At 37.5% G+C, this 16,022-nt stretch overlaps 1 protein-coding gene across 1 annotated transcript in view; it reads right to left on the bottom strand.

Moving 5' to 3' along the window:
- Window positions 1–1,634: 1,634 nt before the first annotated feature.
- Window positions 1,635–16,022, bottom strand: part of LTO1 (NAD(P)H dehydrogenase (quinone)s) — a 207,115-nt gene continuing 192,727 nt past the window's right edge. Inside the window, exons 6-7 of the mRNA XM_089432656.1 lie at window positions 2,521–2,658; window positions 1,635–2,366 (exon numbers count right to left, since the gene is read on the bottom strand). Coding sequence (XP_089288782.1) covers window positions 2,292–2,366; window positions 2,521–2,658 — 213 coding nt within the window. The 3' untranslated portion in view covers window positions 1,635–2,291. The remainder of the gene's footprint in view (window positions 2,367–2,520; window positions 2,659–16,022) is intronic.

The raw sequence follows: 16,022 nt of genomic DNA, 5'->3' as shown, positions 1-16,022 counted from the left end.
ATTTATTTTTCCTAAGTTTACTTTAGCTCAATAAGTCAACATAATAATTGTGTGATTTTCCTAAGTCTAGCTTAGGCTACGTTATAATATCAACTTGCTCACAATACGTGTCTAAGGAGACTTTGGGTGATTTTTACATGCTTAGACACTTAGGCATGTGTAGAAGTACCTGCGTGTCTAAGGAGACTTTGGGTGATTTTTACATGCCTAGACACTTAGGCATGTGTAGAAGTACCTGCATGAGCTAAAAACATCAACATACACTACCAATTGGTGCATGCCTAACCTTGTACAAAAACCAACACTCAATCACTAAATTCCCTTGTAGTCTAGGCACAATCATCCACACATCATTCTTCATGATGGAGTTGTACTCCACCATTGCATCAATGCTCTGTATCAATGATGAAATACATCAGCGCCACATACTTTCAAAAATTATTGGGAGCATGACTTACCTAAAATGAACCCTTAAGAGCTACAACTTACTCTTGTGCCTCCAACTTTACATCTATATTTACAACTACCTTTCATCGAGATGTAATGTAGACTCATGATCATCGCGCATCAAGGTTGGGACATGCAAGGGTTCCTTTTGATGAGATGGAGCATCAAGTGCTCTAGAGGCTAGAGCTCATGCTAAGTTTTTGCCCACATGCTAACTTATGTCCTAGCCATCTTTTGTATGTTGACATTTTTTTTTCTTTTATTGTGGCCACGTTATGTTTTTTCCATTCTTTTCGCTGCATCGACCTCCAGGGCAATATTCCCTGTCCCTACTCAAGGATGTGGATAAGAGAGTGCCAAAGCCCAATGAACCAATGATAGTTAAACCGGAACAATGGAGATGGTATCAAGAGCTAATAATGTGATATGGAAAGTGTTAAGTATGGTAAAGGGAGAATGAACACGCTATTTCAATCCAGACCTTGCAAGTAGTATCCCTCCTATAACCCTAGAGCCTTAAGAGAGGTCCCAATAGGCTAGGGCTAAATATTAACCCCCCTAGTAAGGTGACAAACAAGTTTACAATCAAGATCAGTCAATCATCTACATCACCCCTTTATCCATACTAAATTCCCAAAACATTACGTAAAATACCTTGATTGCAAAATGATCAAGGTACCTGTTGAGTGGCAGCCCACCTTCATCCAAGAGGAATGTCAGATGGTGACTGGTGCAGATGATGGAGGAACTGGCATATCATCATCATCAAGCAAATGTGCAAAGCTGTTGGCTGGCTGGCTATCCAAAATAGGAAATAAAAAAATTCTCCTATGGGGTTACCCATTTTGATGGGTAACAAGGACTCAGATGATGATAAATTAAATGACTCAACAGCTTCCTTCATAAACCCCATCACACTTGCAGATAGGAGCATGCAGACCATAAAAAGTATAATTCACCATGCTGGCACTTGTGTTGGCAGGATAATGTGGAACTATCTATCAAAAAAATAAAAAATAATATATATAAAATACCCCCACCATAACGAACCTGGAACTTAATAATGGCATCCCAACACTTACAGCCAAGAACCCTGGCAACTTAGCTTGTGATCAGTGATATCTAGCTAATGAACTCTAGGTGGGATACACTATGTATAGCATTTTCTGTTACTAATTTAAAAATAATAAAATAAAATAAATAAATTGATTTAACAGAAAAAATTTACAAAATAAGCTCTACGAGCTTGCATCAGTATGGCCCTAGATACAGCATTTGCATTCTATTCCAGCTTTACAAATCACTGAAAGTTTTGTTCCATTCTTAATAAAGTTCATTTTTCCCAGCTTTAGACTGCAAAGCATGATCATTCAATATTCAAATATTGTATTGCTCTGGTTTGACCAGATCTATCTGAACCCTTCATTCTCCAACAAACTGATGAAATCACTACATAGGGTGCCACATACCAGAAAATCCATCTTCCAAGGAAAAGTGGAGAAGAATGAATAGATGAATGATGAGACCCTTCAGATTTACGTATCGAATATGTGCACTCTGTTATGACATACAGTGGGAAAATGCTATGAGTCTGCTAAGTAAAGTTTTTGCAATATAAGATCAGAATCTCCATTTCTCTTAAATTTCACAAGAATGGTTTGCTATAAAAATATACAATTTTGGGGAGAATAATCTTCAAAACTACTTGATCATTCTGGTAATAATTTACATGGCAGGATATCATAATTCTTTCTCCAATAGTCAAGGCATAGGTATAGAGAAGATGCTACATAATGATGAAAACTGCATATCATCCTTCCGACTAACATATAAGCCTTGTCATTTCATCTATCAAATTTCTCCTGATCAAATCCAGAAGCACGAGCAAGCTCTGCAAATACTTGTTCACCACTCAAAACCTGCTTTTGGAAAATATTTTTAAATCACTCGGGAATCATATCATTTCCAGAACAAATGAATTTATATACAGAAGACTTGAACAAAGACTCTACGTTGAAAATAATACATTCAATATGAAAGAGAATTCTAATGAAAATAATTAACACTCCTTACCTGACCCTTTACTGTCCAAGTCGGGAACCCTTGAATATTGGCTTCTTCACATGCTTTTGCTATCTTGACTCCTTTTCTATACCCATTTGGATAGCACTCCACATAATCCAGGATATCTGTTGCTTCAGCTCCAAACATCTGAATATAATTAAAGGGAAACAATAAAATTATTGGATATATTGATAATGTATTTTAGAAGACATTTGCTTCTCACTTCTCGCTTCTAGAAAACACATTAGAGCATATAACTTTGTCATCGCTATGAATCAAACAATAAAGCTCTAAATCTTTTATGCTTCCTTAGTCCATGTTAATCGAGCAGCGAGAATTCATTGGACAGAAATCAGAGACTCATAATTATCACAGAGCTGTTGTTATCCAGACTTTTGTGTTTGGAAAGGTTCTAAACTTATGTGCTAAATTTTGGAGTCCTTAAAAATTTGAGGCATTTGAAGAGTATCTCAGAATGAATAAATAAAATAAACTTCCAACATGACTCCAAAATATTCCAGTATAATAGAAGGAAAACTAAGACAAACAGTCAGTGAACAAAAGGGCACAAGTCCTCAGCTTGGAAGTCTGTATGAAATGTACTCTGTGAACGGCACCTTAAATGATCAAACTTGTGTAACTCAAGAATTTCTTCTAGCAGTAATTGGTAAATTATCAATTAATTTAAATTATCAAAATATTACAAGGACTATACAAGTTTTCCTCAAGGAACTTTCTTGTGGGACTCCTAAGGTTGTCCTCCATGATTGTTTTGAACAGTTAAATCAACACAGTTCGAGTATTATATCTCATGAAAAAGATAATATGGTATACAAGAGACTATAAATAAATAAAAACATTCCTAAAACAGGAGGTACATCAAGTACATAGAACAATTTCCAACATCCAACACAATGGTGATGATTACAAGTATGGACCTTTCTTAATATGTCGTAATACTTGGTAGTAACTGTCCATGGCCATGCATTTTAAGGCAAGCCACATTAATCAGACTCCGAAACAACTTAGAAAAACATAAACTAGAGAAAACTTGACCACCCAGCAAAACTCAGCAGTAACTCATCATATTAGAAAACACATTAATATTCAAAATTTCAAAAGAAAAATCAAGGAATTTACGTTTCATGAAAGAGAGGTGGGAGTTGGAAATTGGAGGCCCCAATTTTCAAAAGCTTCCAGGAGTGGACTATTCCAGTAGTATTTTTTATATAAATTCATTTTAATATATTTCGATGCATATATATTTCACCAAAAAAACCAGAGTGCCAAATTAGTTGCAGAAAACATGAAAAATTAAATTTCACTATTAGATTAATGAAGATCACTAAAGCATCGATCATCTGATACAAATCTAACATCATTCATCTAGTAGTTCGAACTTATAACATTGTCATCAAATGATCAACCATAACATCAACCTTCAAGTTTCAACAAATAACATTAGTCATCAACAAATTGTAAAGATAACGTCAACCATGAAATGAAATAAAGCATTATATTCATAAACAGAGAGTTGTAATATGTAATGAACAGTGTTATCCACTAGTTCGTACAAATAGTTGAACGCATGTTACAGAATCTGAAAATGAAAGCATTTCTGATTCCTCAACATGTACCCAACTCAGATCTCCTCTGGACTAGAATGTTATAATACTGGTAATGATGATTCTGTGTGTTTGGAGGACATAAGTAGAGATGTGATGGATGGTCTTTTAGGTACAGGCTCCTCTCCACCATCAATTTATCTTAATATCAGCATTAGTAGATGTTACTGAAGAGGTTGCTTCATTTCGTTTTGAGCAGTTGTACTGAATGATTGTATAGTATGCAGCTGTTTGTGCCTCCATACACGCATATATGTTTGAGTCTTCATACCGGAGGTATGCTGCAACAGTAGTCATATCTGTTCAAGAAATGGATGCTGAAAAAGAGCAATCTGGAAAACACTCTAGCAAAGCTGAAAATCAAGTTTGATTTAATCGCTAGTGAAACAGTATTTCTAAAAATGAATGTCAGACCCAAGCCAAGAGTCTCCACGGGAACACCATGAACAAACATTTCCCAATGCAGATCAGAACTTGTCTCCTGGTATTGACAATATAATTTCAATCACAGCAAATGGTGATCCATCCAAGCAAGATCAAGTTGTACAGTTGGACCCTCAGTACACACCTGTTGTGTCGGTTGAAGTAGCTGGGACAGGTGTTCTAGCCTCAGGTGGTGTCAGTGAGGCTATGAACACAAAAGCAGAAAATATCTCCAAGCCCAAACTTTTTTTTTGAATGGAAATGTCTTAATTAAACTAATTAATCAGTTTAAACTTTTTAATTATTTTCCTAAGTTTTTACTTTGGGATATAGATTAATTAATTAGCAATAATTGAGACATGGTCAATTTTTCTCTAGAGACTTCTTGAAAAGCTTCTAACTGATCTTAGTCATCGATTAGATCATTATGTTAAAAATATGGCAGCTCAAGGATGAATTTCTCCTAGAAGAAATCATATCTTTCAGTTTTGTTTGAACCTCCTATAATAAAATTTCATCTCTAATAATTCTAATATGACTTTTCAAAAATAGAAATTCATGTCTAAATGATCAAGGATGATCTCAACATATGGAATCCACTTTAAAATCAAATCAATCATGATTATACAAGTAAATAATTAATATTTTTATCCTTAATAATAATAATAATATCATCTAGGCTCTAAAGTCATTCACCTTTAATGCATTAATAAAAACAAATTCTCTCATGAAATAAGTAAATTAAATTGAAAATCTCTTACTTGGAAAATTGAAGTTGAACCTCTCTCTTGGAATAAAATAGTAACTTCACACTTACGAGAATGTAACTCTCCCTCACTAATTCAATGTATGGAAAAAATGTAACTCATCCTCATTAAATGCACTGGTAACTCCCCATTCAATTCAATTTGTAACTCTCACCAAATATTCTCTTGTGTCTAAATGTAACTCTCTCTATTCCTAATTTGAATTGTAACTCCTCAAGACATGCGTACCTCTCCCTTTATTCTTGGGATCAGTTACACATCTCCTAAAGTAACTCTTCCCTCATGGAATTCAATTCTCTTATTATTGGCTAAAGGCATGAATTCATTTTGTAACTCCTCTAATTTCTCAACTATTTAAGCAAGAGCAAATGAGATTTGAAAGTAGCATGTTCATTGTGAAGGAGATGTTGAGTGTGTGCAAGAGAAGTGTGACAACAAGCGAAGAGTAAGAGCAAGGGAAGAGTGGAAGCAAGTGTGAAGGACAAGCTTTGATCAAGAAAATGAGGAGATCTTCAAGCAAAGAGCAAAAGCACTTCAGTTGCAAGTTGATCAGACATTAGTGACTTTATTCATTCCCATTCTCTCTCTCTCTGTGTACTCTCCTGAACAATTGAAGAAATCTAATATAAGAAGAATCATTTGGATTTTTCCCGGGTGGGTTTTGCCCTAGCCATCAGACCTAACTCTCATTGTCTCATTTTTGTGTTAGGTTGTCTTCATATAATATTTAAGTTTATGTTCTATCTACAATCGCTGATATGAAAAGTTGTGAAGAAGAAATCTGAATTCTAAGTAATTGTAGCAGCATAGAACATTCAATGTTCTGCAAAGTACATTCAGTTTTCTGCAAAGTACATCCAGCTTTCTGCGAAGTACATTCAGTTCCATTCAGTTTTCTGCAAAGTACGTTCAATTTTCTACAAGTACATTCAGTTGCGTAGAACTTTCAAGTTTCTACAAAGACTTTTTAAATTTCTACATAGAACTTTCATATTTTAACATGGTATCAGAGTCTTGGTAAAAACAAGTCCAAAGAGATCAAAAATCACCTGAAAAGACCCCAATTGTTGTGAAAGTTTTCTGATTAAGATGACTTCGCCCTACTTCAAGATAGAAGAGAAGTTAAATGATGCTTCAAACTTTGGTCCATGGAAAGCAAGGGTATATATCACTCTTGAAGAACACAAAGTTCTAGAGTATGTTGAAGACACAATAGTTGATCCACCAAATAATGCAATTGTTGTTGTCAAATCCAAACATAAAAAGGGTGAAATCAAAACTAGAAAAATTATCCTTGATTCTCTTAGTAACCATCCCATTACTTATGTTTTTGGTTTGAAGAAATCTAAAGAAATATATGACAAAATAATTGGCATGTTTGCAATTAGTAACTTGAACTAGATTTTGCCTTGAAGAATTCGCTGAAGGACAACAAGATGAACAAAGGAGAGACGGTTCAAACATACTTCTTAAAAATGACCAAAATCAAGAATCAACTGTCAACAGTTGGTGAAGTTGTACCCAACAAAGAAATGGTGTTGATTGGACTTGGAGACCTTTTTCCTGTTTGGGAGACTTTTAACACCACCATCAGCAATATCAACATTATTCCCACATTTTATAAGCTCCTAGGAAAGTGTATCCAAGAAAAGGTCAGAATGATCTCCAAAGGGAGAATTTCACATCATGAAGAAGGAGAACCTACTGCATTTTCAGCTTATCACGAGCAAGAAAGGTTATAAAAAAAATATGTTTTCAAATCAAATAAAGGGAATCTAGACATGTCAAAAGTTAGATGCTTTAACTGTCAAAATCATGGTCACTTTGTTCGTGACTATAAAGGAAGAAGAGCACCTAGATTCAAAAACAAATACGATTATAAAAAAGACACTTTTGAAAATCAAAGAAAAGGCCATCCTAAGAAAACAAAAAATCCAAGGTGTAAAAATAATGCAGCAGAAATTCAATCAGAATATTTTTATGTTTCTGCTATTTCCAGTTCTTCTACAGATTCATTTGACAGTTAGTTAGTTGATAGTGGTGCTTCCAAACATTTTACTGGTTACAAAGAAACACTCCCTGATCTAGTTAAGAGGGGAACTAATTTAAATGTTATCCTTGGAGATAATTCTACTCACCAAGTTAAAAGTTATGGTTCAGTTTCATTTCAGTTAGATGATAGAAAATCTATTTTTCTGCAAGAAGTTTTATATGTACCTGGTTTGAAAAAAAATCTTGTATCCATATCTACTCTAGAAGATAAAGGAATGAAAGTTTCTTTTATTAATGGAAAAGTTTTAATTTGGCCTTTGAACTCAAGTATGAGAGAAGCCTTCACTCTTGAATCAAGATGTAAAGGGCTTTACAAAGTCAATGGTAAACCCATTCATGCATTAGTCCATGATATCGATCTTTAGTGTGAGCTATGGCACAAAAGATTTTCTCACCTACACTACAAAGCCTTACCTCATGTAAGGAAGATGGTTTCTAGAATCCCTGAGATCAGAATGGATCATGAAGGAGTTTGTCCAGGATGTGCAAGTTGAAAGCATATAAAGGGACCATTCCCTTCAAGCAGAATAAAAACTAGTCAAGTACTTTAGCTCATACATTCTGATTTATGTGTACCTATGCATGTTACTTCTCTTGGTGGCTACTTGTATTTCATGACTTTTGTTGATGATTTTCTCACAAGACATGAATATTCTTTTTTTAAAAGAAAGGGGAAGCATTTCACATGTTCAAAGATTTCAACGCTCTAATTGAAAATCAAACTAGAAATTTGATCAAAGCTTTCAGATCTGATAATGGGGAAGAGTTCAACTCGAATGATTTTTGCAAAGACACTGAAATAAAGAAAGAAACCACTATGTCGTACAATCCACAACAAAATAATGTGGCTGAAAGGAAGAATATAACCATTATGGAAGCAGTCAGAGCCATGTTGCATGATCAAAAGCTACCAAAGTTTCTGTGGGGAGAAGTTGCAAATACTATTGTTTATGCGCAAAACATAACTCGTCATCAGAGCTTAAACAATACGACCCCTGAAGAATTATTCACTAGTAAAAAGCTTGAGGTGAGTCATTTGAGAATCTTTTGCTATCCTGTATACGTCCATGTGACAAAAGAGAAAAGGAACAAACTGGAAGCTTCAAGTAAGAAAGTTACATTTGCTGGTTATTATGATAATTCAAAAGCTTATAGAATTTATGTACCCGGTCAAAGAACTATAGAGTTTAGTAGAGACATAACATTTGATGAAGATGTAACTCTTTGAAAAGCAAAAGACTTTCCTCCTCCTTTCATTGCTGAAAGACAAGTTGTTAATGAAAAAGAGGTTGTATCTGAGTCTGAACTGGAACCTAAGAATGAGTCTACTGATAATCCAATGGGTTCCATGGATCCTCTAGATCCTCGACCACATGATCCTCCTACCATAAAGAGACCACTATGGCTACGAGATACCTTGTAAGATGTTCAACAACATACTGCCCCAAGAGGAACGTTCAAAGAAAGTAAGAAGCCAAGTCAGTTTCAGGGTATTTTGCTGCCATGAGCAACATCATTCAGGCAAAGCCATGCACCTTTGAAGAAGCTACAAAATAACAAGTTTAGAGAGATGCCATGACTGAAGGATACGAGCCCATCATCCAGAATGATGTATGGGAAGTGGTTCCTAAACCTCAACATAAATCTGTTGTCACTTCCAAATGGTTGTTTAAGATTAAACATGGTGCAAATGGTAGTATTGAAAAATATAAGGCTAGATTTGTAGCTAGAGGTTTTTCTCAAAAAGAGGGAATAGATTATGATGATATTTTTGCACCTATAGCTTGATATATTACTATTTGATCCGTTGTTGCCTTAGTTGTTAGCCAAGGATGGACTCTTCACCAAATGGACGTGAAATGTTGCTTTCTTGCATGGCTTCCTCAAGGAAGAGGTATTTGTGGAACAACCATAAGGCTTTGAAGAGCATGATAGGGAAACTCATGTATGCAGACTGAAGAAAGCCTTATTGTTGAGAAATCTAGGGCAGAGAGAATAGGTGATTTCTCTAGTAATGATAAGTGCTTGTGAATGCTTTTTATTTCTTTTTATTATGTTCTTCTTTAGCTTTGCTTATTATAGATTTATCTTCATCAAACAACTATCAAAATGAAAGACAATAATGAGGCAAGAGACACAAGATGTATGCAATCAGCGAAGGCCAAAACCTCTCCAACTTGAGAGGAAAACCTAGACGAATAATTCTTCTTATAGTATCTTCAATTGACGAATTCCAAGACCTAGACCCTTGATCAAGAACTTTTCCAAGAGCCAAGTCACAACAACTCTTCTTCTTCTTTAAGTCAAACTTTTATTCCTCTGTCCTTGGCCTTTTATCTTCTATCACAGATCTGTAGCTTTTTCGACTTCATGTAACAGTCAATATGTCACAGAAGAGTGCTCAATGGGGCAGATTCGTGAGGTTTCTTTCTTCGTTGTACTTGCACAATTCTCTAGTATATTTGGCTGAATAATGTTTATCTCTTGACCCTTGACTTAACTTTCTTCAAGATCTAATGTTACCTTGCTACGAAAACCCTAGATTATGTGTGTAACCTAAAAAATGGACCAGACCTTGTTTTCTCTTCCCTAGGATAGAGGCTTCTTCTAGACCAACTTGGATTGTGATCCCAATCGTCTTGAGCCTTAAAACTCCTAAATCTAACTGTGACTTCTTTGATCTATAGCTGGAAGTGTGCCCTAACAGTAGTCTGTACATGAGAGATAGAAGACCCAGAGGACAGACCCAAAACTCAGTTTTAGCTTCTGCTATGAGTCTCCCTTCTTCGCTATATTATGAGGCTCTTTCTTGTCTCCTCGAACTTCTGCAATGGTGCTCGATCTACCTAGAATGAGGTTGAGTCCTTCAATATATATAGACATCCTCAACCATGATTTGAGGCTGACTTCAATCTGTTGCTAGGCCAACTTGATCTTTGACAAGGCTGACATGAGTTTTTACTTTGTGACTTGGTTCTTGGAGAGTTTTTTGACTAGACATTGACTCAAATTTTTCTTTCAACATGTAACATGCCCAAAATGGGTCTTCAATACATGACATTGACTCAATAGAATTTATGACTTAATGACCAAACCTAAGAGCTCAACATGGGACCTTGATCTACAAAATAAAATTCGTTGAGCATGAAACCCACGCCTCAATCATAACAAAATAATTTTATTTTTCTTCTTTTCATTAATTACATAAAATCATGATTGCACATGTCATTATGAAGACCAAACCTAGTTACATATTTCAACACTCCCTCTTTACTAGGGAGATATTCATAATCCATACAAGGTACTTGGGCATTCTCAATCTAAAGAATTATCATAAAAATAGTTGGATTGGTAACCCATCTGTTTAGCATCATATCATCCAGCATTGTCACATAGCAAGGCCTTGACTAACTGCTCTATCTCTCCACAAGATTAGAGCTCAATGCTGGCAAGACTAATGATGTATAGACACCCTCATCATTGTTTCTCTCGAAACATACCCTACCTGGGTTCTCTCAAAGTATGTTCCACCAGGACTATTCTTATCTTGAATTCCCAGTCCTCAAAGAATATCGGTCCTCTACGACTACTCTTATCCTAGATGCCCTAACACATCCTCAAAGACTATCATATGCCAGATTCTTACCCAATCCTCCATTTTATGTTCCCAAGTGAAGACAAGAATGATGTGTCTATTTCTCCCTCTCAACTTAGGGAGGACATACCCATTCCACTGAAGGAATTTACCCATTCTTATAAAAGGAATGGACCCAAGCTCCCTCTTAACTAGGGACTTGACCAAGCTCCCTCTTCATCAGGGACTTGCTTCCAGCAACACTCTAGGTGGATATCCTAGGACAACCAGTTGCTTGTAGGGTTTCCTCTTTCAATGTCATGAACTTCTTCTTTGTTAAGTTTTTGTAGCATCGGATGTGTTCTAGCCACGAAATTTTGTGGAAAGGCTAGAATACAGGAGATCTCCAAAACCTAGACATCATTTCTGGAAATTCCACATTGAGATGGCTTAATTAGATTATTAGTCGATTGTTAAATATTTCCTAAGTCTAAACTTAGGGAATATGGCTAATTAATCATTATTAATTAAGTCAAGGTGTGAATGTTCTAGAAACTCACACGGATCTACTTCAAGTTAATCCTAGCCATCGATTAACATCTAATCTTGGTCGTTGGAGTCCCAATAGAGGATTATAAGAATTCAATGGGCACTTGGAGAAGACACTTGAGAGGTTCGATTTCACAAGCAGATCGATTTCCTGAGTAGCAGCAGTCAGTTGTCAAAGAAAGAGCCGGTGAGATCAAGCAGTGAGTGAGGGGCATAAACAATGATCCAAAGGAAAGATTTTCCACATTCGGAGAGGCAACAGCAAGTGAGCCGAATTATCCCAGAGAGGCAATGCTGAGGAGCGGCGCAGATGCTTCAGGCAGGCAGATCAATTTGGAGAGAAGAAAAAATCTTTCTCAATTCCAGAGGCTAGGAAGGAGTCCCAAAGAGACAATTTTCTCAGCATCCAGAGGCAAAACGATTTCATCATGGCCCAATTCAAAGCAAGTTGTCCAGCCAGTTGTGCAGAGCAGCGTAGAGGCTGACACAGTGCTCCAGGAGGCCGAGTTTTTCATAGGGAAAGTCAAGCCATAGATTTCTTGTGGGAAAAGGGTGATTCTCTTCAGTATTTTGCTCACATTTTCTTGATACTTGGATTGCCAATTGGGCATCCATAGATGTACTCAGAATTCACTACTACATAATAAATAAAACCCTCGCTGTTGCACTAGTTTTCCCAAGTTGGGTTTTTCCAAGGACATTTGTCCAAAAATAACTGTGTAAATTTTTGTGTGTGTGCTAGCAGTTTTTCCAACGTTTATTCTTCCGCAGTTTTATTTTTGTAGGTTGCAGTGTGAGTTATTCAGTATTTTTTTATAGGAAAAAGTAAATAAATTGTTAATTAAAATAACAATTAGGTGAATAATTTCCAGTTTTTGCAATAGGATTTTGTTTTAGGAATTTTCACATGGTATCAGACAGAAGTTGATCAGTTGGAGAGCTTAGTAGAGAAGATATAAGGATTTTCATTGTTTATTGTGGGCAGCAGATCGAAACCCCAGAGGAAACGTAGTCACTTTGCCGAGAGGCCGAGTTTCTTGAGGAGATTCAATTTTTCAGAGTGAGGGATAGAAAAATTGGATCTCTCCAGTTCAAGGGATTCTAGAGGCATAGGGAGCATCCCAATATTTTTGCAGAGAAGATCTCTAGCTAGACGCAGAAGTTTTGCAGCAGTTTGCTAGAGCAGAGCTAGCATCGAGTGGAAGAAGAGCGCACACTAAGGGAAAATTTTCCTCAGTGAACTTCTAGTCTCAAGAAGTTCGATTTCCCTTGCAGATCAGCAGTCGTTGTGAGCAAAGTTTCTCACTCTAGAAGGGATTGTGAATAGCCTAGTAACGACTGAGCAGAAGGAGAGGAGATTTTCGACATTTGTTGAGATGACCACTATTGGACATGGTGATCAAGACAGGTTGGATGGAGCTTCCAACTATGTCATCTGGAAGGCAAGCATGTCCTTCCTTCTAGATGAATATGGCCTGAAGCCATATATTGATACAATGGTAGCAGTTCCCCATGATGCAGATCAGTTGAAGGAGTACAGAAAGGAGATGGCGTGGGCAAAGAGATTGATCCTACATGGTGTCCAGGATCATGTTGTATCACACATAGTAGCCAAGGGAACGGCCAAAGAGATGTGGGATACAGTTTCCACGTTGTACAAGGGAACTTCTGAGCAGCAGAAGATGTACTTAGGAGGAGAAGTTGAGGCTCATCCGGATGCAGAAGGGGGAAGGCATAGATCCCTTCTTGACCAGGATTCAGGAGGTCTGGGACCAATTGTTAGTTGTTGGGGCAACGCCTCAACCTACAGAGCTAGTGAGATTGACACTCAACAATGTCTCTGAGGACTCGCTGGCCTTTGTCCAAAGCATATTAGGCAGAGACAAGCTACTAGAGTGGGACAAGATGTGGGTTGACTTGCAGTAGGAGGAATTGAGGCAATTTCTTCTAAAGAGCTCCATCAGTGGTAGCAGCAGCGGATAAAAGCAAGTCAAGGAGGAGGAGAATGTGGCCCTCGCATCTAAGGGTCCCAGTTAGAGACAAGGGTAGCAACAAAAGGAGAAGAAGGACCTGTTGAAGGTCAAGTGCTTCAGATGTGGTGAGCTTGGTCACTAAAGTACCTAGTGTTAGCATCAGCAGAGAAGCAAGACCAACAGGCAACATCAGCAAAGATCGTTAGGCTTTCCTCCAGGCTAGAGGAAGACTTCACTATGTTCGTTGAGATACCTCCAGGAGTGAGGTGGAGTGACTTGGTTTTGTAGCCCCAGAGCGCTATAGATAGGCAGGATCCTTGGGGAGTCCACCTCTTGGATCAATACCTTGCTACAGGAGCCCACAATATTCAGTAGAAGGATGGATTAGTGGCAGTAGATACAGTCAAAGGCCGAGTGACAGTTGCAGACTAGCAGCAGTCAAATGTTGTGGAGCGCAGTTCAGTTGGCATAGCGCACAGTCAGCAGCAGCGCAGAGTCTTCAATAGATAATGCAGTAGCTAGCAATAGTCAAGACTCGGGAGACAGATGCATCATATTGATCACAACTAATTCAGTATTTAGGATGCTTTTCAGTTGCAGATGTTGCAGTTGCAGCAACAACAAATGAGAGGGAGTTTCAGTGTTGGTAGCAATTCAGCAGAGTCAGCAACAACACAGATGCAGCTTATATCAAAGTTGCATAGTGGTTGGTGCGCAACTATGCCAGACATTAGCAATGTGACAGGAGATGATGCAGAGACAAGGTGCTTTCACAAGATGTGCAGTAGAGCGCTAGAACACACATTCCTCGCTAAGAGGGAGTGTTACTTGTAGCATCAGATGTGTTCTAGCCATGAAATTTTGTGGAGAGGCTAGAATACAGGAGATCTCCAAAACCCTGAAATCGTTTCTGGAAATTCCACCTAGAGATGGCTTAATTAGATTATTAGCCAATTTTAATCATAATTAATTAAGTCAAGGTGTGAATGTTCTAGAAACTTACACGGATCTACTTCAAGTTAATCCTAGCCATCGATTAAGATCTAATCTTGGCTGTTAGAGTCCCAACAAAGGTTTATAAGAAGTAGTCGATGGGCACTTGGAGAAGACACTTGAGAGGTTCAATTTCACAAGCAGATTGATTTCCTTAGTAGCAACAAACAGTGGTTAGAGAAAGAGCCAGTGAGATCAAAGTAGTAAGTGAGGGGCAAAGACAGTGATCCAAAGGAAAGATTTTCCAGATCCGAAGAGGAAGCAGGAAGTGAGTTGAATTATCCTGGAGAGACAGCGCTGAGGAGCAATGCAGTTGCTTCAAGCAGGCAGATTGAATTGGAGAGAAGAAAAAATTATTCTTAGTTCCAGAGGCCAGGAAGGAGTCCCAGAGAGATGGAGAGACGATTTTCTCAGCATCCACAAGCAGAACGACTTCATCAGGGCCCAGTTCGAAGGAAGCCTTCTAGCCAGCGATGCAAAGTAGCATAAAGGCTAGCGCGGTGCTCCATGAGGTCGAGTTTTTGATAGGGAAAGTCAAGCCAGCTATTGCTTGTGGGAGAAGGGTAATTCTTTTCAGTATTTTGCTCAGATTTTCTTGTTGTTTGGATTGCCAATTGGGCATCCATAGATGTACTCAGATTTCACTGTTGCATAATAAATAAAACCCTCACTGCTGCACTGGTTTTGCCAAGTTGGGTTTTCCTGAGGACATTTGTCCAAAAATAACTGTGTAAATTTATGTGTGTGCTAGCATTTCTTCAAGCGTTTATTCTTCCGCAGTTTTATTTGTGTAGGTTGCAATGTGAGTTATTCAGTATTTGTTGTAGGAAACAGTAAATAAATTGTTAATTAAAATCAGTGTTGATAATATCGCCGAGATATCGGCGATATTCGGAAATATCGCGATATTTTCGGCGAGCCGATATATCGCCGACCAAATATCGCGATATTTTATGGGTTTGAAAATATCGCGCGATTTCCGATATATCGCCGATATTTCAGAAAATATCACGCGACGACATAAAATATCGCCCGATGACAGCGAATTCTTTCCGCGCGGCCTATAAAATTCGATTTTTGGTTTTTTTGATGACATTTTGTTTTTCTGAGCACTGGAGAAGGAATGTGGTTGCTGCCAAGGAGGGTTTGAACGAATCCATAGCCATTATTGCCAATTTGCCACCAAGAACGAAGATTTCTCTAAGCTGCAAGTGCCAAGAACAGTGAGACATCTCATTCTTCCCTACAATCAGTTTGCTTGGTTTTTGTTTTCCATTTCAAAATGCAAGGGTTTTAAATTTACCACCATAGTGTGCACTGTGTAGGAGAGAGATTCCTTCAGTAAAATCATGACCAAAATAGGTCCAAAAAATAGAACAGTTAGACAATTCCTTCACATGACAGTTTTTTTACCTTCTTGTTGAAGTGCATTTTGAATAATAATTGAAGTAAATGGCTGATCTTCATCTCACTAAAACAGATTGAAAATCCATTTCTATTTCACATCAGATTGGAACTATTAACTTAAGAAACTCTCCATGCCACTGTTATGGCC

This window comes from Pinus tabuliformis, chromosome 5_1, assembly GCF_031772625.1.
Source record: "Pinus tabuliformis cultivar Carrire ecotype Pingquan chromosome 5_1, CPIR1, whole genome shotgun sequence".
Classification (NCBI taxonomy): Eukaryota; Viridiplantae; Streptophyta; class Pinopsida; order Pinales; family Pinaceae; genus Pinus; species Pinus tabuliformis.
Note: the sequence above shows the minus strand (reverse complement) of the source record. Positions and strands in the feature narration are given on the sequence as shown.